Below are 27,153 nucleotides of genomic sequence, written 5' to 3' on the forward strand. Positions count from 1 at the left end.
AACACAAAACCCTCCTGTTCTTGTAACCTGGAATATGTCAATTCCCCATCTTCCTTCACTCCCTCTTCTCCTGCTTTTATCACATCTTTCATCTCAGCAGAGCTATCCCTCGCTCGGTGCACACTCACCCTGAACCCGGCCGCAGATCTATCTGCGTCCTCCGACTAAATAACCTCTCCTCCACCCACGCCTCTGCTTCTCCCTGGACTCGTGGGCCCTGACTCCCGCTCCTATCTCTTCTTCCCTCCACTTCTCTTTCTCTATCCGTCCCCCCTATCTCTACTCCATAAATCTGGGTGCACAGACGCGGAGTGGCCTTCACGCAGCTTTACTCTAATGCCCTAGACACACATATGCACAGATAGATCTAACACACACACACACACACACACACACACACACACACACACACACACACACACACACACACACACACACACATGCAGGCCTTGTTGCTACAGCACAGACACAGCAGAGGCGATACGGCCACTCAGTGCGTCTTGCGTGTGACTGATCATTTGTCAGACACTGTGTTTTATGAGTCACGCTTACTAGGCACAAATCTGTCAACAGTTGTATCTCCCTCCTTCTTCAGCCAAGAGAAAAATCTCAAACAAACACACACTCTGCATGCAGACACACACACACGCGGACGTGCACAAACAGACAAATATATGTGGTCAATATTTCTGTCTTCCCAGAAGCTCTTTTTTCATGTCAATCGACACAAAACATCATTTGAGGTCTAAACAACTCGTAGCAGAGCTTGTACAACAGTACGGTGTGTGTGTGTGTTTGTGCATGTGTGGGTACTTGTGTAAACACACCTTTACGGATCTCCTCTCTGATCTGGGACTCCATCTCCTCCATTTGGAGCAGAGTTTTCTGCCAGTAGCGTTCCGCCCTTCGGCTCTTTGTGCAGTACACTACAAGAGCTGAGAAAGACAAAATGCAGTTTACATACAGCGTGCTTCAACCCACAGACTTGACACAATGACAGCTTCCAACATAATGAATGGGTTCAAAAATGTGTCTAAAAGATGTTCAGCCTTTAAGAAAAATCTTTGCATGAATGTATCTGACTATGAGAGCGTGTAAGAGAAAAGTTTCTCCGAAATTGAAGTTTGTGAATGGTTGTAAATAAAATTGGTGCGCGTTTTATTTCAACAGCTATGTCACACATGCACAGTCTAACAAGAAAAACGGCTCCTGCAAATATCTGAGAGCTGATTCAAAGCAGGGAATTGTGTGAAAATCACACTTGCACCAATTTTCACCCCCTACACCTGCCCTTCACACACACTCACACAAAGATTACAGAAGAGAGTTCGCACGCAGACACACAGGCACGCAGACAGAGTAGACCTCGAGGGGAACAGTGGGGTCTTTGTACTTCGGGTACTGAGGAGGGATGAAGCAAGTGAGGGAAACTATGACCCCCGAATTCCTTTTATCTATTCCACATCTGGAGCACCCATCACTACAGCAGGCACACATCCATCATTCGCTGGTAAGCATGTGTACACAACCTACCCACAGTGCACAGCAGCAGCAGCACGCAGCACACCACAATGGATACCACAATGGCCAGCTCGCTGCCGCCCAGCTGCACTTTGGCGATGGTGTGACGAAAGTTCCCCACTTGAACCTGGAGAGAGGAACATGGACAACACATGAAACTGGGCTGAGCTCCTTCAAAACCTGCTTCCACTTTTGTTTGCTTTTGTTCTTCTACAGCTCTCTCCGTTACCTTTATGTACTAAAGGATATCTCAAGATGCCGTATACATTACACTCTTTTCTTTCAGTTCTTTGTTTTTCTTTTATCATAGTAGCTGTTTGCTTGCGTGGAGCCCACATGGACACCAAATATACCGATGCAGCGGTGAAATCTGTCAGAAAAATAGCACAACCTCTTTCATAAAACCTTATATTGTCAACAGAAAACTTCCTCTCTTCTTGTAAGCACTATAAATAAAACCTACTACAAAAGGCTGCCTTCCTGAATCACATCTCAGGTCTTTGATAATCATCTAACTAGAAGATGCTAAAAGAAGTGAAGGACATTTTAATACAGCTGTTAAATCGTCATATAAAGAGCAATAAAAACCAGCTAAATCAAACAAAGCTTATCCTATAATCAAACCTACCCCACTGATAGCTAATAACATGAACATAAACTCCACATAAAACTCGATACTGTAGTTGCTTTTTATGAGACAATCACTTAGATTTGTGCCATATTACTGAATACTGCGACCTGTGATAAAAATAAATATGTCGTTAAAAAAAAGATGAAATCTGAGCAGTCCAGGACGTCAAATTATCATTAATCACAACATCTTTCTAGTAAGCCGCTGTTCAAGCCTCGTCACAAGTCTACTCAAAAGCTAAGATGCAAGAATGGGACTGATGTGATCTGTCTTCTTAAAGTTTTTTCAAAGCCAAGAAGCTAGAGGCGAGCAACTGGCTTGCAGTGGTAGTAAAGAGAATTACAGTGAGAGGAAATACAGGCACGGACCTCTCTCAACTGTTAATAACCTCCCTGGATACTCGGATGTCAAATAATAGGTTGAAGTCAAATATAAGTTTTTTTTTTAAAGTTCAGCATTATACTATTGTAAACATTGAACATTGGCTGTGAAAATATGGTAGATCCTTATTTACTGTTGATTATAAATGAATTTGATTTTGAGAAAGAGAGACAAAGACAGAGGCAGATACTGAGCAGAGGCACTAGGTGCATTAAGTATTTCCTTTGTAATACTGTATAAAAATGGATGCGGTATAACACCGGCAGTTCTTAATGAGAGCACAAGCCTGCACACATGCACAAATGCACAGGCACATCATTTTTTTCGCGGACGCAGGTGCGCACACAGAAACAAAACAACACACTGTAGACGCTGAAAAATGGTCTGTCGCCGCAACGAGCCGCAGGAGTCACCCAGTTCAGAGTAACCTAGATGTGACAAGGAAAGGACTTTCACTTCTGCCTTCTGATTAGTCAGCAGGGTCTCTGTGGTCCCTCCACACATCCTTCCCTCTCCTTCCTCAATCCGAACATACTTCATAAAAAAGAGCCTCAGATAAAACGCCTCCAATCCTCAGACCAAATCCCTCTTATGCCAGTCTTACTCTGAGGGGGGAAACTGGCTCGCTGGTTCCCTCCTTCTTTTCTCATTCCCTCGTTCTCTTTCTGGTCCAGGCATTTACTTACCCAGACCAGCGAGAGAAGGCCCTCTTCCAGAGACTGCAACAGCCAGGCCTGGTGTAATGAAGGGGAAAATGCCATTGTTCCATGTTCCTGTTTCGCTCGGGGTACAGAAACACTGCTTCCCCACATCCACTTCTGCAGCTCGGCTCCACTTCGGAGCCAAGCAAAGCACAAGCATGTAAAAATAGATCCGCCACTGAAAGTAAGTGAAGAAACACAAATGGCCACAAGCTATACACACAGCTCAAAATGCATGCATGTATTCAAATGTGCCGACACAAAGGAAAATTTACATGGGCTCTGTGACCCTGTCGAATGAGCACACTAATCATCCTCGCTGCTCACGTGCAGCCAGCCCACCCATTTGTGTTATGAGATCCCATTTGACCCTTGCCCTGCCTTTATGTCTTTGCTAATTGCCTGTGTTTATTCTCAGGCATTCAGAGCGACAGACGGGGGTCGGGGGGGGTGAGGGTGAGCCACAGGTACGCAAGGAGAGAGAGAGAGCAAGCCAGACAGCGAGAGAGAGAGGGGTGAGTGGGGAGAGAGGGGGAGTGGGGAAAAAAGAGCTTTCGTTCTATTTCTGTGTCAAAGTGGGGAAACGGTTCTTACAGCACAACTCAACTGACAGACAGAGACACACTAACATATGTTTCTGAGCTATTTCAGCAAACCACTCACAGCCAGGCTCATACTTAAATATAGATGAACGCTTTCCCTCCTTAATAAAGCCTTATCAAACGGACCAAAATGGACAGCAACAGATGGGAAACATGGGCAGAACATAGCTGGTTTTATCAAGGCTGCGCACGGCTCGGCCACGTCTTGATTAAGACCCTGAATTTTGATGGAGGAACTCGGAGACAAAACAAAAACACAGACGAGGAGTGAGATCACGACTGAGTCAGGCGGCTGGGGTCTGGCTGTGAGCACATAGTGTCTGTGTGATAGGTGACTGTGTCGGTGATGACAGACGAACTGATAAAGGATTAAAGAGATAACGGGAAAGTGGTAAACATTTCACTTTGGCACTGTGGCACCACCCCAACAAACTGCTGATTCATGGCGGCTCGCTCAGAGACTACAAACCATTCATAATGCATGGAGAGACACACACATATCAGTGACTGCGCATGGACCTGTGCAGATCAAATCCGTCTCCATCAACATTGCAGATGGTCTGGATTCTGACTAAATGTTTTGCTTGAGTAGTGTGTCACAGATGGGTGATATCTTTAAATTATCAGGGTCTATCCAGCGATATTCTTAACACAAGGTTGAACTGGTGTTTCATTGTGGTGTTTTACATGCTTGCGTGCTTACAGTGACAGGCAGCTCTCTCTCGCTGGAGCTCAGCAGTCCGTTGATGGTGCAGTGGAACAGCTGGTCGTTATGGAAGCTGATGTTACAGGGATAGGAGCCAATCATCACCGAGTATTCCTCCGGCATCAGCTCCAGGTCGCTTGGCCCTTTCTGCGGCAGAAACGAACAGAAAATGCCGTCAGCCGGACAGTGGTAGGGGACCACAGGGGCCTGGTTTGAACAGGCGCAGATAACATTCATGAAGACCACAGCAGCTTTAACCCACACATATACTCTTTCTTGTACACACACACACAGAGAAGGAGGTGCGGCAGGCCTGTCACGCAGCTGTCACACAGAGGAAGCCAGCAGAAAACTCATCCATTCTGGGCTAGAGTTCAGCTTAAAGCAGCAAACATTCCCGCTGCCTCTCTCACATGGCCAGGGAAGTTTCTACAAACAAACCCGCTGACAGTCATCCCCGCCTCTGCCCAAAATAACATTCTCAGGGCCTTTACAGGAGCCTGTTGGAATAAGCTGCAATGCCATTTCTTTTTTTAATCAATCAATCTCTGTCCTGTGTTTATCCAAGCCCAGCCCCTGCTAAGTTCTAGTTTAATTAAAGGAGCAACCCACCGATGTTACGTGTAAAACAACAGAACTGTTGTGCAGCGTCTTCAGTGACCTTTCTGGAGTCTGACAGTGTGGACATCAGGGTTAGCTCAGTTTGAGTTTGGAGACAACAGATTTATAACAGACAGCTCATGGGGCGTGTTTGAGAGACATTTGACTGACAGGGAGCATTTAATGAAAAATGCTATTAAGTTGCATCATGGGAAATGTAGGATTCAGAGTTTTCAGAGGTTGTCCAATACTGGAGATTGAATTTCGGCTTCTGCTGCTTCGATTTAGACCTTTTTTGTCTCTCTTAAGCGCCCAAACTTTCTGGAAGCGCAACACTAAATCACTGGAATACTCCTTTAATATCAACAGCGTCAACTCTCCACAGATTTCTACTTAGAAGCTCTCCATATTTAATTTACAGTTACAGAATGAGGCTATAAGACTGTACAGTTTAATGACTAAATGGAAAGTTTCCGGTTGCTCCCCAAAGTGATTGCTGAGATCCGGGAATGTGGCGCCATCTCTGCAGCTTAGTCCAAGGAGACAAGAAACATGAAGGGATAACTCACATGTTTAGCTACACATCTAAAGCACTATATCTGGGGGTAAAACCGAACCAGGAAGCCAGCCTGTAAACTCTGACGGATGTTTCAAACAGACAATTTGGGTCATAATTTTACCATCATCTGGGGGTTTGTTTAAAACCTGTGTGATCATCTTGCCCCGTCAGACTTACTTTTAACGATGTCACAGCACCTCCAGAGGTCTGCAATTAACTTGTTATGCACCACGATTATTAATGTATGGGCCAAACTTTGAAAATAAGACAATTTGGTTGAAACTGCAATTTCCCTTTAATGTAAGAATGACAAGTGAGGAAGTGTGTGTGTGTGTGTGTGTGTGTGTGTGTGTGTGTGTGTGTGTGTGTGTGTGAGTGCATGTATGTGTGTTTATCCCCAGTGTTCTTCCTTGCTTTGATTACACCCTTAGGGCCCTATCCTGTCCCTTCTGCAGGATGCCACCCCCTGGGTCTTTGTCAACAAATGCTTCCTAACAGAGACACAACACACACACACACATTTGTACTACACGCATACATCAGCATAACAAAGTATGTTTGAGCGTATTGTAAAATATACTGTATAATCTCCATATACAACATTTTCACACTTAAACTCATTGGACCAAAACAATGAATTCTAAAGGCCAAAACAGGATGAAAGCAAACAAAACCCACCCACATTCCAGCTCTGGTCCTTAATATAGGATCTGGCTGACTAACAAGCTCCCTATTAAACAAACACACACATTCTCACTCCAGCCTCTCTCCCCCCTTCAGGTCCGCCGTGAGTGGAATCCACCTTCCTAAAGAAAACAGGAAACAACAGACAAGTCGCCCATGTAGGCAGGCTGGGCTGTGGCAGCGATTCCTGCAGGGGCCTCATCCTGACACACACGAACACATGAAGAGGAAGCTGCATCACATCCAAACTTCCCTGCCCGCACTGTTAGCATGTGCATTTAATACGGCGTAACAGCCGGCAGCCCTTTACGCTGATGAATCCATGCAGACAGGTGCTTAGATCAGCCAGGCCACAACAACATGAGACCTCCCACGGAGCTGCCACTGCGCCCTTCCCCCCTTCAGACCCCCCAACACAAATCAACACGTTTGAGCGGACGGGGCCTTTGATGTGTTTTATGTGCCTGTGGTTTATGTGAATATGAATAAAGAAATGTTCAGCCCTGTCTGCTGTTCACAGTGGGGGTAGTCAGTTTACAGCAGTGGTGCTTCGTGCAGCCAAGAAACAAGCAACCTTTACAAATCTATCTATCTAGAGTCTGAATCTGCTGCTTTGAATGCAGTGACTGTCAATAGCCAGTGTCCTCTGCTGATAGCATCTTTAAGCTTGACTGTCAGCGCTACTCAGTGTTTTTGTCAGGTTTTTAGCCACATTAGCGGCGTGGATCTAGAGATGCTGGTTGGTCGGTCCATCTTTGAGCACAAAGCAGCACTGTGCCAAAGCACAAAAAGCTGCTAATGTCCTAGTCTTGTTTTCTTGAAATGATTCAAAAGCGTTAATTTGTGCTTTTGGGTCGAGTTTATGCTTCAGTTCCAAAATACCAGGTTCATATATTCAGTGTCAAATCTCCTCCTGAATCATTTATCTCTTCTCTTGTTTTTTAATTAGCAAAGCAAAATGCACAAATACTGAGGTTATCATTTAACTAAATAGCAATTATGTAATTTATCTACCAACATTTTACTTTTGGGCCTTCTAGTTTATTTGTTAAATACTACTTTATTTGTAATGTCTGTTACTTAAAATACAATATATCGTATATGTGATCAATAAGCCAGCAGCCTACACCCATCGAATTAGAGGTGAATATCATTGACCCAAAAGCATAATAGACATGTGAACATTCAACATAACAGTGAAGCATTAATGTGAACTTCCTGTCTCAGCAGTTTCACTCACGTTGATGATGAGAGTCAGTGGCTCTCCTGGGTGGTGTTTAATCAGCTTCTCCTTGTTGGCAGTGAAGAACTGAGGGTCCTCCACATACTCCAACAGGAAGTGACCTTTATGAGTCTCCCCCTCCTCTTCCTCTGCCTCGCCGTCGAAGGAGGAAGGGCTGTCACCCGTGTAGAGGACTCCGTTCAGGAAGAACTGCACCGAGGTCTGTTGGGACTGGCTGGACGAGTGGGATGGGCAGGTGATCATGGAGGTGGAGACCACTGTGCAGTGCTGAAGAATGACCAGAGATCAGGTTGTTAATAATATCATCTATCTGTACCATAATTCACTGTCACTAGGTGCATATTTCTTAAAGGAATAGTTTTGGGAAATCTGCTCACTTTCATGGTGAGTTAGATGAGAAGATCCATGCCAGAGATAGAATAAATGTCCTCTAAAAGATCCTTTAAAGCTCTATTATCAGCATGTTACACCTCATTTCTTAAGTTCATACAAAATATGTAAAAATGATGAATCTGTAGTTTTATGGGGGGTTATTTGTGGGGGTGTTTTTTGGCTGAGGGCAGTGACTTCCTGACACATTGGTTACTTTTGTTTACCCTTGTTTCTTTTTAAGAGAGACAGGTTAGCTGTTTCCCCTTGTTTCCAGTCTTTATGCTAAGCTAAGCTAAGCTAAGCTAAACTAAGCTAATCTAAGCAGCTGCTGGTTGTAGCTTCATATTTAACAGATGTGAGACTGCATTGATTTAATCGTAGAATTCTCTTCAAGAAAGCAAATAAGCGTAATTCCCAAAATGTCAAACTAGTCCTGTATTTTTTTTAGGTTGCTAGAACTGTGATCTGTGATGGCTTCATGACACACTAAAGACGTGTATTTTTTCATATCTTTTTTTTCCTCTGCTTAATCATAAATTCCCACAAGTCTGATTATACGGTTGAAAGAGTTTCATCAAGTAAGAAAAGGAAACAATTCCGCTGGGTTACTCACTGTTTGTCCAATTCCCAGCACCTGCATGGTGACGCTCTGCACCAGATCAAAACCCTGGCCTGTCACTGTGATGGACCTGCCACCACTGTGACACACACGCACGCACACACACACACACACACACACACACACACACACACACACACACACACACACACACACACACAGAGTCACATGTCAGCCATGACAAAAATGTGTCAAATTTCATACTGGTATGCAAATACATTGGAACCAAAACAAGAGAGAAACAGGGGACCAGATAATAATGCAAAACAGTTCGACTGCAGTGAAAATCCGCACACATGTCATCAAAGACATGCCGCGACCCCGTCACACACATGCTGTGCTATTTAGAACACAATAGGGAGAAAATGCTGCACATCAGGACGGCATTACAGTAATGACTTATGTCAGTGACTCTGGGAGGGGAACCGCAGAGTCATCTAGCTTCAGATGCTTAAGATGTTTGGGTTTTAATGCTTGTGCAGTGCGTGTAGCCGTCTGCTTACCTGAGGTAGCTCTTTTTGGGGTGGATGAAGCTGATGGTGGGGTTCTTCTCGTAGGTGTACGTGGCGCTGAGCTCGGCACTTTGGCAGGGCAGGTTTTCAAACTCCACACACACTGCCACTGAGTCAGTGTATGCCTGTAAGGCTGGTGGCATGGTGCACTCAACGACTTCATCTGTTTTCCTAAAGAATGAGGTAAACATTGTAACCGCACATCTTGAGATGTCTGCAAGTGCCCAAAAAGAGTTTCCACTTAGATTTGAAGTTGTATTTATTGCAGTTTGGCAGATTTTCATACAAGCACTCTTTTGAAATACACTACACTTCTATAGCTACATGCAGAGCTGCTGACTGGACACTTGATAAAGGGGAATTGAGACTTAACTTTGAAAGCAATCACTGATCATACAGGCCTTGCATAGCCACACAGCTTTAATATCTAAGCATTTATAGCACTTGGTATCAGCTATGTAAGACACCCATCAAAGCACCTTCCCATTCTGTGCCATTTAATGGTCAGCGCTGAGACACATGAGGACACGACTTGCATTTTTCTCATGACGACTTGTCACTTAGGAGCCGCCCTGCCAGATTCGAGACTTGGCCTGGACTTAAGCAAACATTTTAAAATAAGCAATACTCACTCTGTGATGATACATTCCAGTGTGCTGTTGACCATGACTCTCATCTGAGAGCCAATGTCCAGGTGTTCCCCCCTGATGGACACTCTAGTTCCTCCAGCACGAGAGCCTTTCCTCGGCTCCATGGACAGCAGCTTTGGGACCTGAATACAGACGACAGATACGGCGTGACTAAAAAGACGTCAAATGAAGGACATCTGACAGCTTCTGTCACTGGAAAAGACAGGCTTGCTTAAATTATGTTGTGCTCCATGATGCTTTTATTGACACCAAATAAAATCTTTCCTCATCCTTTGAGGTTAAAATATATTACAGTGATTGGTTGAGACAGCTGCTGACTATACGAGTAAATTAGTGAAGAAAACTGTGAAGACAGCCCATGCTGAAGTATGTTAAAGTGCTGCTGAAGCCAGCAGGCCTTTAGGCCCAAGCTTGCAGAACAGCTATACTGTCGGTGAGAAGCAATAATGTCCATGCATACACATGAGCAACTGCATGCAAACACAATCATATATGCACATGCAAACTCATATACACATGCACACACACACAAAGGCTCCTCGCAAAAGATGAATATGAATGAATATCCCCGTCCAGCTCTGTAGCTATCAGCATCAGCATTCCTGCTCTTTCCGAACTTTCTATCCCCGCCATGAACCTCGCCTCCAGGGAAACCTCTTATCCTCACTGACAGGATTCACTTCCTCAGCGCGCACGGGTGGAGGAGACCTATTGTGTGCTTGTGTGTCAGAGTGGGAGCAAGGAGGCAGATGTTTCCGTCTAAAGGTTCGAGGAAGGAGATGCAGTAGAGGCTCATATCCTGTCTCCAAAACTGTTTTCTCTTTCTTCCCCTCGATGCCCCACTGTAAAAACCTCTCTCACACTGAACGTCTCAGAGCTGGATCACGAAGCCAAGGAAGGAGTTCCCACAACAGCATGGTGTAATGTTTGTTGTTCTGGATTTTCTAATGCATCAAGAAAGGCTTCAAGATCGGGGTGATATCTCTGTGGGATGACTCACAGGCAGAGCCACTGAAATGATGGACGGCTCCAGCAACGAATTATAAAAAACTCTTTGTCAACAAACAGAAAGAAACAAAGGGCTTACATGGGTATTTCCACCGGCTGAATACTCTAAGTCCAATGGGAGACTGTGTGGGTCGAGGTCCATTAACACAATGCTGGCTAGCTTGACCTGACCAGTGATGAATTCAGAGCAAAGGGACATTCCAACAATCGCCATATTTGTTTTTGCTGGAAGCGAGTGCAGAATGACGCTGGTGCTTCGCTGCAGCTAAGATGAAAGTTTGAAGATTCCCACACACTCGCATTCCTCTGAATCATAAAACGCATCTGTTAACACTCAACTGACACACTTGGGAGGGCTTTCCCAGTGGGGAACGAGGAACAAGAGAGCGCAGAAGAAGAAGCAGAAGAAGAATGCGGAGGGAGAGGCAGATAGAATAGAAAGCAAAGATCAGCAGGAGGTTAGACGTCTGTGGAATACTCACTAAGTATGAGAAGCTCTCCTTTGACGACCCCATCCCATTCTGATCCACATCCACTTGCACAATATCTGCCCTGTCACGTGCAGACCGCCCAGTGACACACACCAGCCTGGAGAGTTTAAGATGAGCGTGACCTCTTTGTTTGGTTGTCAAAACACTATAACCAGACATCAGTTCATAAAATGGAAAAACAATGGTAATGGATAAGAACGCTCAATAACACAGTTTACAGTTTTAATTTTATACGTCAATGTGAAGGCGAAGAAAGAGATCCGGATCAGGACTGTTAAACAAAGACACATAATTAATTTTGGAGAACGGTGGTTATGAACTAATTCATCAAACCCTAATACATTTACATATGGAATCCAATAAAGCCTGGAGATATCAGATATCAGGAGATGTAAAGTTCAAAGCTCCTCAGACCAGATGTGTCTAACCACAGAGGAGATTAAGGGGCTGCTGTGGCTTGTTCTCTCGCCTCCTGGCTGTGATTAAGCTTTGTGTCATCAGTGCACCCTCTACAGGGACGTCTCATATTAATGACACGGCGATGTACCGAGGTACAGGGATCTACTGTTCAGGGGCCTCGCTGGGATAGATGTACTGGAGGGGGAACACAACCTTTATCACCTCACATGATCCCCCTCTGGCTTGACACCCTGTCGGTTTATTTAGTCAGGTGCCTGGTGCTGCAGTGGTTCGAAATCCTCAGCCAGCGATCAGATGATTGACAGAGGAATTGCAGGGAATTCACACAACCGGAGGAGCTGTGTTTTATGTGGGAGGACCTGGCAGGACATACAGTAAGATGACGCTGGGTTGGACAGATTTGGGCTCGGCTGGGGTCAGGCTGTCGGGTCCCGAGACCAGAGAGAAAAGCTGCATCTGAGTGCGTTTTTAAATGTCAGGCCTTGTACATCTCAAACGAATTAACCGAACCCGAGTCTGAACCGCAGCCGCATTTGATGAGCCCAATCAAAACATGAATTTTCTTTATAAGTCTGAATAGCTGTTGGGAATATTCTAAAATAACCTGCAGTACCAGCCATCTGTTGAGAGCAGCGTCTAAATTTCTGCTCATTAATTAGAGGAGTGTCAGGTAAAGAGTACCATTACTCTCAAATTACACTCCTGTCAGTTATGCGCCATGAGGGAAGAAGCGGCCCTGTTTGAAGAAAATGCCTCATTTCATATGCTCTGATTTAGGGAAAAACCATAAAAAAAACAAATAAAATGAAACATGACTATTCGCAGACTGACGCCTGAGGGAGATAAGAGAAATTGGAGCCTGAATCAGCCTGAACCTGTAGCACTACCTCAGGCCTAACTGGATTCAAGCTGAGAATCAAACTGTTATCACAACGATACATCATGTTATATGATATCTGCTATTGAACCACAATGTTGTGGATCGCTCTGTACAAAAAACATAAAGCCAGTGTTTCCTGAGGCGTGCAGACAAAGGTAAGATGACGTCAGCCTCGTGCATTTAAACACATACACAACGTGTGTCAGGGCTCCTGCAGGGTTCAAGTTAAATGTAAGACTTTTAAATGTGCAGCTTAATGCCTGAGTCATGATCATAATGGGCAAAGTATGAAAGTATGATGGAAACCCGGCCCAAAGGGGAAGATGTGGCCTTATTTTCCAGATTCATAGTTGGAAATTAGTGAAAAATGTCCATCACAGTTTTCCAAAACCAAAAGCTATTCACTTTACAATGATATAAAAGAGAGAAAAGCAGAAAATCCTCACATTGGAGGAGCTGGAACCAGAAAACCCATCTTTTTTTTTTAATCATGAATGAATGATGATTAATCACGTATCAAAATAGATCACAACAGAGCTAATTTTCTGTCGTTCAACTGATTGTTGCGGCTCTTCAACAATAATTCCTAATGATATAATTAATTAAATTAACACACCTGGACCCGAACAAGCCGCAGAAAATTTAGAGATGAATTAACCAATTACAAGTAATTAATTAATTCAAGTTAATGTAAGTTGCTGCTAAATCCGACACTTGCCCGTTATGAGACGACTGACTCCCTGTAGCTCCTATAACCAGAGGCTGTGACAATACTTGATTGTGTGGACTAAAAATACACAAAAAAAAGGATTGTACAGCCTCTTGCGTGCACTATCCAGTGTTGCAACAATCCCTCCTTTAGTTTATAGGTGTGTGACAAGCAAAAAGACTTTTATAAATTAAATTTAAGATGTCCTGAAAGGGATAAGTGGCATAGAAAATTGATGGATGGATGGATAAATTTAAGATGTTTTAATATCTTCTAAAGCCTATTTTGAGGAAACTGGATTCCATGCTTTCTAAGACCTGTAGATTCCCTGGTGTGCACATGTGTGTGTGAGCCGAGTGTGATGTTGATGCAGTGTGATCGCAGTCAAAGGACATAGAGCAGACAGAGCATGGGCTGACCCTCTACTCCACATTCCAGCACCTCCCCACTGTGGAGATATTATGGGTTTTCAGAGGGTGATATTTTGGCTAGTTTTGAAGATGTCTCTGTTCATTTCCCTTGAGTGGATGATGAGGGTCATCAACAATCAAGTCTGTGCGTGTTTGGATGTGAGTGTTGTCTGCGGTGGAGCTAAATGGACGGGGTGAAGGCCACTGAAGGCTCATATTAAAATGATAGAGAGGGCAGCGTGGAGCACCGGAGCCAAAAACCCAGAGAAGTGCTCCAGTAAATGAGGTGTGCCTCGACTGACTGTGCCATTAATTAAAATGTTGACACCGAGAGAGTGGAGCGCAGTCTCTCTCCACGGCTGCACATTTTCCTTTTGGCACGCAGATGTGAACTTTCACCTCTCAGCACATGAGCAGACACCTGTCTCAACAGCCCTGGTAAATGAGGTCACATGTGCAGGTGTGTGTGTGTGATGGCGAGTGTGTGTATACAAGAGCCTGTATGAATTTTGGATCTTCTGAACAAGGATATTTTTGAGAAACTGGGTTATTTTAAACATTCTTTGCAGCTTTAGGGACGTGGTATGAATATGTTTAGATTTTGCTTTTCTAAATAAGGTTTATAATAAGGTAAGACAAAGTGTTTACATTGAATGTAAATGGTTTAAGTTGAGGTCATTACATAGGATCAAATCTAATCAAATCAACAGGAGGTCCCCACAGGGATAGAAATGTGAGCCAGTCAGATGTGCTGACACTGTCAGATGCACTGACGTGTTATGGTTTGTCAGTGCCACTTCCAGCAACGAGGATATGCTTTGCTGTCATAACAACCAGCCTCGGGAGCCAATGAGGAATGACGACACCCCAGGAGTGAAATGCGATTCGCTGTTGTCGACATATGCGGTTTTGGGGAATGTGTCAGGCAGCTGGAGTGACAGGTAAGACCCACAGGTCACCCTCGACCTGGTCTTAATACAATGATGGGCTTCAGTGGAGCGAGACCAGATAAACAGTTCCATTCAAGGAACATTACAGATACTGAATGGAAGTTTGGACGTAACCGCAGAGTTACTGACTTCCTCTGAGCTCTGTTACGCCTGTGTCAAAGCGGGGTCCTGCTGTCTCCATGGTGACAGTGTGACGGTCCCTGAGCTACGGAGGAATGGCGATGGAGTCATTTAAAATGAGAAGTGTGCTGCATAATAATATTTGTGAAAATTAGTCTCATGAATATGTGAAAAGTGAATCATGCAGGGATGGCTGATGTTCTGTTTTCGGGGTGGGGGGCTTGCTTTGAATTAAAGCTTGTCAATTATTCCGCCTTAGGTTATGTTTTTTATGTCATTCATTTGCTGTTTCCTGTTTTATTTTTAAATACTCACCTCTCCTCTCCTGTTACAGATCACTTCCTGCTGTCATGTGCTTCTCACCTGTTTGACTGTCTGCCCCGCCCTGATTGGTTTCACCTGCCCCACATTACCCTTCCCTCTCTGATGCATTTAGTCTCACTCAGCACCAATTTGTTTTTGTACCTTGTGCCAAGTGATCCAACCCTTTCCTCATGTGTAGTCCTAGTATATTTGGATCTTTGCCTTGTTTCCTTCTTGCATGCTCCCTCTCTGATTTGCTCGCTGATTTGGACTGCCTTCCCTGGTCTTGACCCTCGCCTGCCTCACTTCCAATGAACCTTTTGTACATTGCCTTTTTGCAATAAAATCATTGAACTGCACTGGCTCCACCTCTGTAGTCTGCATTTGGGTCTTATCCCCTGAAGACCTGGCCCCATTTTGCACAAATGTTGCAGTCAATTACATACCTGTCAACACTCCCATTTTTCCTGTGTTTCTCCCATATTTCAAGGCCATCTCCCAGCACCTTTCCATTTTGTTCTTGCTCCCAGGAAAGTCCCATAATTTGCATGCCACTCAAATTTTATGATGGATAATCTTCATACGTGGATCCATAAGTTTCATGTGTTTATTTCACGTCGCCCAAGTAGCCAGATCATGCATGAAACACAATCTACACACACGATCCACACACAACATCCAGTTTCAACCCATCTGTCACCGCAACCTGGCAACCCACAAGCTGATTCAAGGGACGCGTGTGCAGCTGCTCTCTGCACAGGCAGACGGGCCAGTTAACGTAACGTTAGCTCAAAATGTCAGAGCAGCATTGAAAATGTAAACACTATAAACACACAGGAAAAAACATATATATTTTTTACACATGTAGCAGTATTCTCCAAAACTTGTAAATAGACTGTGTAAAATCAGTGCAGTTTCCCTTTAAAAACGCCTTTATTATGGGTATTCAAGATTTTCAACTTTTCGAAGCATTGCACCTTTTAATTTTTTCACGCTTTTCGCTGCAGATGAGGTGAGTGACAGCTAGCTTCATCTATCCATTGAATAGAATAAATCAGGTAGCTCTCATTGAGTCTGAGTTTGGTTCAGGTGTGGTTTCACAGTGTGTTCAGGACTGAGATGTCAGGATTTCTTTAAGGTTTATTAACTGTGACAAATCTCTCAATCGCTTATTCCAATGGTCTCTATTTCTGTCTGCTGACCACCTGACCACTCACCTGCCTGTAATCATGTCATGTTACCATGACAACGGGTAATTGCTAGCTATATGCTGTAGCGTAGCTGCATCTTTTAACAGGATCCATCCATCCATCCATTATCTATACCGCCTATCCCTTTCGGGGTTGCGGGGGGCTGGAGCCTATCCCAGCTACAATGGGCGAGAGGCGGGGTACACCCTGAACCGGTCGCCAGCCGATTGCAGGGCCACATTCAAGGACAAACAACCATTCACACTCACACTCACACCTACGGACAATTTAGAGTCATCAATTAACCTAATGAGCATGTTTTTGGTCTGTGGGAGGAAGCCGGAGTACCCGGAGAGAACCCACGCATGCACGGGAAGAACATGCAAACTTCACACAGAAAGGCCCCGCCTGACCCGGGGCTTTTAACAGGATTTTAAATATAAATGATGTATAGGGCTTGCTCTTATTTCTTCCATATTGTCATTTGGCAATGCAGACATTTAAAATGTAATTAAATAGGTAAAAAGTATGAAATTCAAAAGAGCATTCCTTCACACTGCCTCACAAACAAGTCTGCAGCATATGTGGAAATCTGTGAATCACAATTCAGTCATATGTTATAGTACTTACTCCACAGAGACGGTGTAGAGCTCAGGCAGGAGAGTACACGGCACATCTCCAATAGAGACCTTTACTGCTTCAGCCCTCCAGCCCAGGTTTCTGCCCTGCACTGTCAGCAGGGTGCCTCCTTCCACTGGACCCCTCAGGGGGGAGATCTGATGGAGTGAAGAAAAGAACAGGGAGAAAGAAAAGCCTGTAAACCCTGTGAAATGCACAATAAATCATAGCTTATAAGTAGATTACCTTCATAAAAAAAATGTCCCACTAATGATACGTGATAATGAACACGACACAGAATTAAGAGAATGGAGATGCTGTCTGATGATGACATGGAGTGTGGCACACAGAGAGATAAGGACAAGTGGCCCGCGTAAGTGTTCTTCTGCTGAAGACTGAGGTCTAATAGAATAGACACACGGTTTAGGTATATATATATACACACATACACACACACACACACACACACACACACACACACACACACACACACACACACAAAGCAGACTCTTAACTGTGCCAGTCTGAGACTCTTCAGCCTCTAATCCTCTACAGCACATGCAAATAAAGAGCAGGCTAAGAGCCCCCTTCACATCCCACAAGAGACAGACAGAGTGAGAGAGAGAGAGGGCTGGAGAGCACAGCAGAAAGGTGGATGAGTGGGGAGGCAATTTAGGGAACTGAGTGTCGAGAGGAGAGTGAATGCTGATGGTGGTGGTGAGAGAGCAAAGCCTCAACGGGGGAATTAATGCACAGTGCTATTCGCTTTCATCTGTTTTCCTGTGGCTGCTCTGTCGAATTCCTTAGTCCCATTTCTGCTGTTGTTCAGAGGCTTACTCACATGCATCATTTCAGCCCTCGCCTTTGGTCTCTTAACTTTCCACCCAGGAGCCGCGGAGAGAAAGGAGAGGACCGTCACCTCTCCGATCACCACGAAAGCACAGCTTTAGAGATAGCATCTCCGACGCCCAGACACAAGCAATCTGCAACATGCCACTGTAGCATAACTAGCGCAGCGTGCTTTTCTGAATGACCCCCCTGGCTGAGCCGAGGTCAGTGCGGCCCCTCCGCTGTGTTATTAGTCTGGCTCCGGCTCTATCAGAAACTGAGCTTAAGAATGAAAACAGCACTTCTGTTTGGTCTAGGTGAGAGGGCGAGGTTTGACTGTACGTTCGGATAATTTAGAGCCTGCAAGAGTGACAGCACAGATAAATAAACCATATATTTCCCAGCTTATATTGGGGGGCGGCAGCTAAGTAAAGAAGGAGTGTATCAGTTTTAATATCATGTGAAAACAAACTGCTGGAAACCAACCCATTACTTCCAGTATTTCTGTAGGATCTACACCACAGGAAATGATGCACATGTTTTTGTGGGTATATTGAGCTTTTGGATACTAAATGTGACCACCCTGTGCCTACTTACGCCACACATATATTTCCTTCCTTTGACAAACACACAAATCCACATTTTTTCATACACATGGAATAATAAGCATGTATGCATTTGTACTATAGCATGTCAGATAAACATAAAGCGCAGCCACCGCTCTCTACTGAGCTCAGCAGTAAGCAGAGTTATATTTATTATCACTCTGCGTCTTATGGCACCAAGCGCGTCTCTGTGGTGCCATTGAGCATTGACATCAACATCAGCTGGCATGCTGTTCATTTACACCTTTTACAAGTCTGTGAGTCTTGATTTACAGCACAAACTCTGCCAGGCCTCCAGGGAGATCACGCAGTGTGAATGTGCCTCTGCGAAAAAAAAAAAAAGAATAAACAACAAAAAAAACCCACTCCACAAGGAATGTTGGAGCTATTAAATGCATTTGGAGGACTAAATTATTCCACATCTTTGTATTCAGATCAAAAATATCCCATGTGTTATACATGCAGATGTGCAACCTGCACCAGATAAACTACCTGATAAAATCCATATGTTTTTATTCTGTCCTGTTCGGTTCTGAACAGACCGCTTTGAGGCCAGAGCTTTCATCTTCCTCTCCTCTCTCCAGTTCTTCTGCATCACACTAATCGAGGAGGACGCAAGGACAAAAACAGGAAAAGGCTCCTCGCTATACTGTACCCTTCTCCACCCTTTCTCCATCCAAACACCTCTCCATCCTCTCTCCCAAACCATTTGTGTCTCACTCAGATCCCTCTGTTCCCTTTTTCTTTTCATGTCGTGGACAAACTATGTTTGGCAGTTCCTGTTTTGGACGACAAAGTTCTTTTAATCAATGTTTTTCTTTTTTTAAAACAGTGAACCAGCCCACACATAACATGAGAATAAAGGGCCAGTGGAGATAATAAATGTCCCCGATTGTCTTACGTCAGTGCATTGAATAGAGAGCATTTTTCACAATTAGGTGGTGTGTGGCAAAGTTTAGTGAATAATGAAATCCTCCTTCATATTATTGATATTTTGTGCTACTATATTGTGATAGAGAATGCATGGGACTAAGCAGAGCAAGAAAAACACACTTCATTATCTTCGCTGTACACACAGTCACTAGGACTACATAACAAAGCGCTGCTGCGGTATGGGTGAATGTTTAGCGAGAGCTGATCTTTTCCTCCGTAAGCCGGAGTACTCGGGCTCAAAACCCCTGTGAATTCTGTGGGAAAACATGGCTGCCAAAGCATTGCATCACACACCCCACAGAACCACAACCCCAGTATCCTTTCTACAACCCTCTCCTCTCCTGAGAAAGCCAGTGGGAGTGTGTATGTGTGTGTGTGTGTGTGTGTGTGTGTGTGTGTGTGTGTGTGTGTGTGTGTGTGTGTGTGTGTGTGTGTGTGTGTGTGAGAGAGAGAGAGAGAGAGAGAGAGAGAGAGAGAAAGAGAGAGAGAGAAGTGCAACAATGGTCTACCCACGCATACGGCATCTCAGCCCAGCTAACTTCAGTCACGTTAGAAGTCCACATAAGTTAGACTCTCACAGAGCATCCTGTTAGTCACAGTATGCTGACAGCTACAAAGAATGAGGGATAATCGTGAATGCTCCAATATGGCCCATTTGTGTGACATACTGAGGGCCACACTCACACAGTGTGTATGTGAGAGCAAGTGCGTGTGTGTGTGTGTGTGTGTGTGTGTGTCTGCCTCCTTTGTTCTGCTTGCTTACTCTCCTGGGCCGACCAGGTTTTATCTACAGGAAGTTCAGGCCGACTGGGTCTCATGTGAGCCGTGCTTCCCATGACCGCCTGCCGTGGCTGTGCTGATATAACGTCAGTAGTGGCAGAAAAGGCTCGGAAGACAGCTCTAAAGGTAGTGCCGTTAAAGTCGGACAAACAACTGAATATGATCATGCAAATGAGCTCCATAAACAGCTTAAAGAAGGGCCCTGCTGGTAATCATGATGACCATTTCGATGTGACCGCAGTCAGATCCTGTGTAAGATAAACACTTCTTAATTCCTTTGTGGTTCTGGTCTTATTGTGGTCTAAAACCCCTCGTAGTTCTTGTTTGCTTTCTTTTAGTTTCTGTGGTTTTCTACACAAAGAGCCCAACACATATATCCGTCCAGACAGTCTACACACATACTGTAGTTACACAGAGCAGAAGGTGTTCCCATGGTCTCCTGAGTGATTGCAGATAGACTCCACCGCGTCCCCTGAGGGCTGTGGCTAAGTAAGTGTTAGTGTTATTACTGAGTGAACTGCTTTAATGAGACTCTATTCAAACGTTCCCTCAGCAGCTGACTCTGGACAGTCAGGCCATGGGGCCACGACAACAAGCAAGTGACCCCATGATTCACCATTTTATGGTCTGAAAATAGAGCCTGGAGGCTGCATAAAGGAGATGGCGAGTGTAGGAGGATGAATGTAAACATTTGTAGTCAATGTGTTTAACCTGTGATCGTACCTTGTGGATCTCAGGAGCCGGACACTGATCAGTGATTGGCTGGCAGTCATCCCTTGGCCTGCAGCTGTTTTCACACCAGCCACAGAGGTGGCCCTGATCCTCCCGGCCCCAGCACTGGGAACAGTCTGAACTACCCACTTTACAGTTGTACACCTCCACTAGAGGGAGATAGGAGGTAGGGGAGAGACAGAGAGGCAATTATTTTACGTACAGCATTTGCCTTGTCTGGTTAACTTAAGGTACTGCTGAGCGCTAAATATCTTTTATAGCTCATGTGAACCATATGGGCTGCATGCTTTAAATAAACACCATAAGTATTTGCAGGATGATGCATTCATGGCTATAAAAATAAATCAGGAAAAAAGAGAGCCAGTGGAGTAGAGGAGAACAAAGCCAGCGAGAAACAGATGATTATGTTCATGTTCCAATGTGACTCCCAGGGAGAAGTCCCATTTGTATCACTGCATGTGCAGCTGTGCATGCATTCGTGTGCATATTACAGCGTGTGCCTGCATGTGGGTGATAAAGTGTGTGTCTTTTTAAAATTTTGATGACTCTGCATGTTATGAAGCGACCGTCATGTCCGTTAACAGCGCAGAGTGTCTGGCAGCGGCCCAGGGCTGTTGTTCACATGGTAGACACATGGACTGTGAACAGCACATCTGGGACTGGGATAGGCAACGATTGGCTTGTAGCTGCACTACAGACAACATGCCAAGTCCAACAACATGCACGCCACTTTTCATCATCTCACTGTTGTCATGGAGTTCAAACCGTATTTGTAACAATACGTATGGACATGGCTTACAAGAAGCATTGGTAACACCTTAAAATTGCAGCTTCGCATGTTCTATAATCATTCTGTGTAATTAGACGGTAGCAGAATATGATATTACAGTAAATTACTAGTTGTTGGCAAATTATGTGTTGTAATACATGAACAACTATTATTGCAAGTGAAAAGCAGTCTGACACTGTTTGTCCCTGTAAGCAATTCTTTATTTTTCTCCAGGTTTAATTAAATCCACCAATCTCATCAGAGAACAGTTGTACACAGGTGAAAAGCATTGTGGGAGCAACAGTGGTAGTGATGTCAGAGTTTTTCGTGTTTTTGCGAGTGTCTAATTACAAATACAGGCAAGCTGAGCAAACACATGAAGCCTTTTTTTCATTCACTATCTGGCTGCATAACCGCAAGTCCAGCGTCTTACCTCTCATGGGCTGAGGGCTGTCGACAAAAGTACCCTCCCCGTGTCCACTCACGTGTCCCCTCCTCCTCAGGCTGAGGTGGTAAATCTGACTCATCTGATTAGTGGTCAGCTACATGGATGGAAAGGCAGGAGGCAACAATGAAACCGGTTGTGCAAGGCATGTCCACAGTGTGAATGTGTGTATTGTGTTGTCATTTTGCCTCCACATGCATTTACTCCCTCTTGATGTTGCTCAAGATAATAATGGGTTCTTGGTCAACTTAAAAACAAGGGGTTTAAAATAATTGCAATAAAAACAACTTACAAACTAGGTTTAAACCCAGTGATAATGAGTACACTGAAGCAGCACAATAACTGCACTACAGCTTAACTGATCTTTATTTTTTTACTTAGAAAATGGACTTGCTGGTTATTTCTGGTATCTCATTGCCTGAACTTACTGTTACTCCACTGCACTTGACAGTCGAGCTGTTCAGCCATGTGGCCTCATATTGCTGCTCTGTCCCAAAGTCACACTCCAGCTCCTCCCCCTGTTATGCAAAACACTTATTTCAAAACAATTTGCAGTATTTCAACAACAACAAGCAAGAAACTGTGATATTATGCTGTTCTCAGATTGAGATAATCACCACTTTAGTACCCAAAATGAGAGAATTGGGGGAAAGCTTCTGCAGAGAAATGCTCTCTGAAACATGTCTGGAAACAATTGAAAAGTCTGAAAGAGTACCAGGAAACTGAAAAAAGCCACAATAATTGTCCCTGCCAGGAAAAGATGCAATCCATTCAAAATTCATATTCATAAACATCTGGACTCCCACACCTCGGCAAGTCATCTGGGAGCCAGAGTAATGAATATGAATTCATTCTTCATAAAATCTGAGTCCTGAGTTTAAATGAGCCAAGAAATGTGAAGGTAAGACCACAAAGAGGCTAAGATAGCTAAGAGCAGTAAAGGATAAGTACTTTAAGTGGAAGAAATCATTGTCTGCGAATCCAGCCAGCTTAAATGGGACTACTTTGATTGCCCTCTCCAGGACTATTTCTAGGCTATTTCTCCCCGTTTTTTTGACACCAGAGAAGCTTGATTGGTCTTTTTTTTGTATCTGGCAGCTTCTACTTGTCAGAAAAACTACACACACACACACACAACGTAACACACTTTGAATGTTCTCTCGACTTACGCTGTCTGTGAGAGCTAATAGACAGCGAAGGACAAACTTGTTTTGGTATGACTGTTTATCACATTAAAGTCTAAACAATTTATTTTAGGTTTGTCAAAAAAAAAAAAAAGTGTGGGAAACAGAATTCACCAGAAATTCCAGAAAGGCTGAAGTGAAGCAAAGCCCGAGCATGAGTGACACCACATTTCCTGCTGTATTGACTCGCTGACATGATGAAGACTTTACTCAAACAGTCAGTTTGTATGAAGTTTCATAATAAAGAGTAGTATGAAAAGCCAACCACATCTAGGCTGCCCTGAGGAAGTATGTGTGTGTGTGTGTGTGTGTGTGGTTGTATGTGACTCAATGTCTGTCACCATAGCAACACACTAGGAGAGGACTCGAAAGGCCAACCGGGGTTAGGCGTGTGACTGACCACGCCTGGCAACCAGTCAGCGCTGGAATTTTTCAGAAGATCCCAGTTGTGTCCTTATCAGTGATGCAGGATCAGCGTCTGACTCGCTCGGTGTGGATTAGGGGTGAGAATAGCAGTTTAAAAAAAAAACGGATCTGGAAGGAGTAGCCAAATTTAAAATGAACACCAGTGAAATAAAGCTCCTGCCGCGTGTGCTGCCTCAGACCGAGCGCACATTGTACCCTGTGCTGACGAAGGCACAGCTCAGCGAGTCGCAGTCAGACACCAGATGCACGGCGGGGCCCGACAGCTGAGCGGTGAGCAACATAAGCATAAAGGTACCCGCTCGTTCTTCATCTCCCTATCTGTCTCGCAACATGGAGATCACCCAAACTCAGGTTTTTTAGCTCATTCATTGACCCACATTACAGCGCACAAACATCCATCTGTGTTTAACTCAGCTTGAAGCAAACACACCATATGCTGCTGTTTTATTCCAATCATTTTCACAACATGCAGTTTTGGACGAAGTCCAAGTTCTGCTCCATAGCTGGAGGTTGCCTGCCATACCTCCTGGATGTTGCTGAGGGATAAGACGAAGTCCTGGGTCATACCCGATGGTGACGGAGGAACCTCTGAGGCAATCAGGCTGGGACAGGAAGCTGCATTCTGTGGTGAGGTGGGGTGGGGGGGGAAAGGGCAGGAAGTGACATATCGGAGTTAAAGAAAACAATAGCTCCCCTGCACACATCCGCAAACCCAAAATACCTGTCCTGTTTATCTAGAGGAGGAGGAAATGAGCGGGTAAAGTCTCGCTCTGAGGGAAACAACAATAGCTTCAAATGGGGGGACGATGAGGGATTAGAAAAACAGACCCACCGGACACTGTGATGGACCCAGCAGAACAGGAAAAGACCCACCTCCTCATCTCCTTATGACCTACATTACAAAGACCTAATCAAGAGGCTAACATTTAAATAACTTAAAGCGACTTAAAAAGCGCCAGCCCCTTGTGCTTTAATATGTTTATTTTTGTGTATCTTGGGATCCCAGCACAGCACGCTCGACTAGGATTTATTGTGTTTGCTTAGAAAAATGCCACAACGTCTGTTGTTGCTACAGTTGTTTAACACAAACAGCTCTTTCCCTTTTCGGGGGGTCTTGTGATATAAAGCCGTGCATTAAACAGGCAAACACTAGAACAAGAGCAGCGGTTGACCAGAGCATCATGAGTCACATCCTCTCCCCTCTGACTGGGACCATAGTGGACAAAGTCAGACCCCCATGTCCTCAGGGCTAAAGACTGCTGAGAGGATGCCTCCTCACACAGGTCATGGGACCTGGAGAGGCGATAAAACTCCACAGGAGACAGGAATAACACAACGGCTGGCTTGGTCTTGATGCTGTCAGCAGCACGCACAGAGGACAGTGGTATCAGGGGAGCTGTGATTTGTTTCAATGAGGCTATTCTGGTTTTAGATAATTTTCCCAGTTTCACAGTTTTTTCATGCACTCCTGCCAAGCCTTTTACACTACTCATTTTGTTTGCTTTTTCAGAGTGGTTCGCACCGTCATGGGGCTTTACATTGCCAAACAAGCATCTACATAATCCATTTGTACAGTCACCTACTTAAAATGGAGGGGCACCTAAAACCACGGCTGAAACTGTAGGTGGAGATTTATCTCTTCGCTGGAAACAAGCAGTCTTGACATTTTGCAATAGTTCCCTATAAAAATAGGGACGCAGTGAATCAACTCGTCCACATGCTGAGATGTCAAATTAAGATGGCAAAAAGAGAAACTTTAGAGGAGGTCTGAGGAGCTTTAAAATGGTACATTACACTGCGAGGAGTCTGTTAAACCAGAACCTCCTGAGATTTTATAGCAGTTTCAACATTTCTACATACTGTATTTGAGGCACTCCAAACCTCATGCTGAATTACCACATGATTGCTCTTGCCTAACCCGTCTGGACTGGAGATCATTACAGCACACTTGTTGGACAGAGTCTGGATTATGTCTGAGGCTCTGACTGGTGGGATCTTAATATTATCTTCAGGCGTTTGTTTGGTTGATGGATTAAAGAAAAAAAAGGGGGGTGGGGGTTACTCACCTCCAGCAGGTTGTGCTTTGACTCATCTTTATTGGAGACACATAGGTGGTTCTCTTGGTCCCAGTAACACTTCCACCTGGTGCTCAGGCAGCTCACGCATCTGTTACACAGTACAAGGACATGAATACATAGAAAGTGTTGAGAAACACGGGTCACAATCAGACAAATCTGGCAAGTTTTCCCCCTCTGATCTGTTCCCATGCAGTAAATACACTCTTTTCAAAAGGTGATCATGAGAAACACTCTGATTCATGTATAACATAAACTGAGAGGCTGAGCTGATTACAGGCATCAAAGTTTAGCGTGCATAAAAGGAAGTAATGATTAGTCACAGTAGCAGACACATTCATTCCACAGTTACAACACAGCCAGGAGGTCAAAGCGGGCCAAATCTGCTGAGATGAAACAAAGCACTTCTCTATAAACACTCAGACGGGTAAATGATGATGTGTGTGTGAGCACGGTCTCCTGTTATTTCTATCTTTGTGAGTACCATTTTGTAGTTTTTACACTGACTAAGCGAGGACATTTTGGCAGTTTGCAGACTCCATTCAATGCGGGGTTATTTTTCAAAGAAACGTCCACATATACAGGCTATTAACACGCCGCCATTATTGAGAGGGACTTGTCTGAAAGCTGCAGACGTCTGTGTTTGTGAAGTGAGGACTCGCAGCTCCTCGACCAGATGTTTGATCCAATGAAAAGACCGAAGTCAACAGTGACCCGACCCTGCTAATGTATTGTCTGTGTTTTCCTCTGTGCCATAAACCTCCATTGTTCAAAATCTATTTAAAACACGTCAATGAGGCACACAGTTGCACTGGGTGACAGGTTCCTTCATTATGATGAACATGGGCATTGTAGTTTACTTTGAGTCAATCCCACATACACCGTCCTGCTGCCGTTGTCATTCTTCACCAAATCCACAGCTGAATATACTCCAGCTAATGCACTATTTACTTCTGTTTGACTGTCGTTCACTACAAACTGTAGTGTTGAGCTGCTTTAGGAACTCACTCAGCCTTTTTTGTAATGAAACTATACATTTGTGACCAGTTTTTAAAGGTTTACATTCAGAAGGAACGAATGGGCTCAGAGCCACAGACAGCCTAGTGACAGACAAACATTGTTGGTTTTGGTCTCTTTATGGGATTTGTTGACAGTAACAAAAATACAGAATATTGCGTTAACGCTGAAACCAACATGTAATTTCTGAAAGAAGAAAGAAGAAAGACTGAGCTCAACAGAACATAGATCTCCTGGAGCTGAATTGTCCTTCCTGGCTCCCTTACAGCCAAGATGGCAGTGGAAATAAAAATAAAAAACACTGATTTACTCATCTCAAACTGTGCCGAACTGCAGTAGATCATAGCCTGTAACTTATGTAATTAATCTGCCAGATGAGCTCAGACTTTTCTATGGATGTCAGGTTTTGAGCCACGGCCTGCAACAGACTAGATAAGCTTGTTTTCAGCCTGGCTAATTGCTGGAAAGGCCTTGGTTGG

At 44.3% G+C, this 27,153-nt stretch overlaps 1 protein-coding gene across 1 annotated transcript in view; it reads right to left on the reverse strand.

Annotated features, from left to right (window-relative positions):
- Positions 1-27,153, reverse strand: part of plxnd1 (plexin D1) — a 67,003-nt gene that overhangs the window by 17,195 nt on the left and 22,655 nt on the right. Inside the window, exons 8-21 of the mRNA XM_070967588.1 lie at positions 25,649-25,748; positions 24,106-24,204; positions 22,401-22,490; positions 21,961-22,069; positions 20,750-20,907; positions 16,893-17,038; positions 11,272-11,377; positions 9,764-9,903; positions 9,123-9,302; positions 8,614-8,698; positions 7,626-7,895; positions 4,540-4,689; positions 1,534-1,648; positions 828-935 (exon numbers count right to left, since the gene is read on the reverse strand). Coding sequence (XP_070823689.1) covers positions 828-935; positions 1,534-1,648; positions 4,540-4,689; positions 7,626-7,895; positions 8,614-8,698; positions 9,123-9,302; positions 9,764-9,903; positions 11,272-11,377; positions 16,893-17,038; positions 20,750-20,907; positions 21,961-22,069; positions 22,401-22,490; positions 24,106-24,204; positions 25,649-25,748 — 1,856 coding nt within the window. The remainder of the gene's footprint in view (positions 1-827; positions 936-1,533; positions 1,649-4,539; positions 4,690-7,625; positions 7,896-8,613; positions 8,699-9,122; positions 9,303-9,763; positions 9,904-11,271; positions 11,378-16,892; positions 17,039-20,749; positions 20,908-21,960; positions 22,070-22,400; positions 22,491-24,105; positions 24,205-25,648; positions 25,749-27,153) is intronic.

Source organism: Chaetodon trifascialis, chromosome 8 (assembly GCF_039877785.1).
Source record: "Chaetodon trifascialis isolate fChaTrf1 chromosome 8, fChaTrf1.hap1, whole genome shotgun sequence".
In the NCBI taxonomy this organism is placed as follows: domain Eukaryota; kingdom Metazoa; phylum Chordata; class Actinopteri; order Chaetodontiformes; family Chaetodontidae; genus Chaetodon; species Chaetodon trifascialis.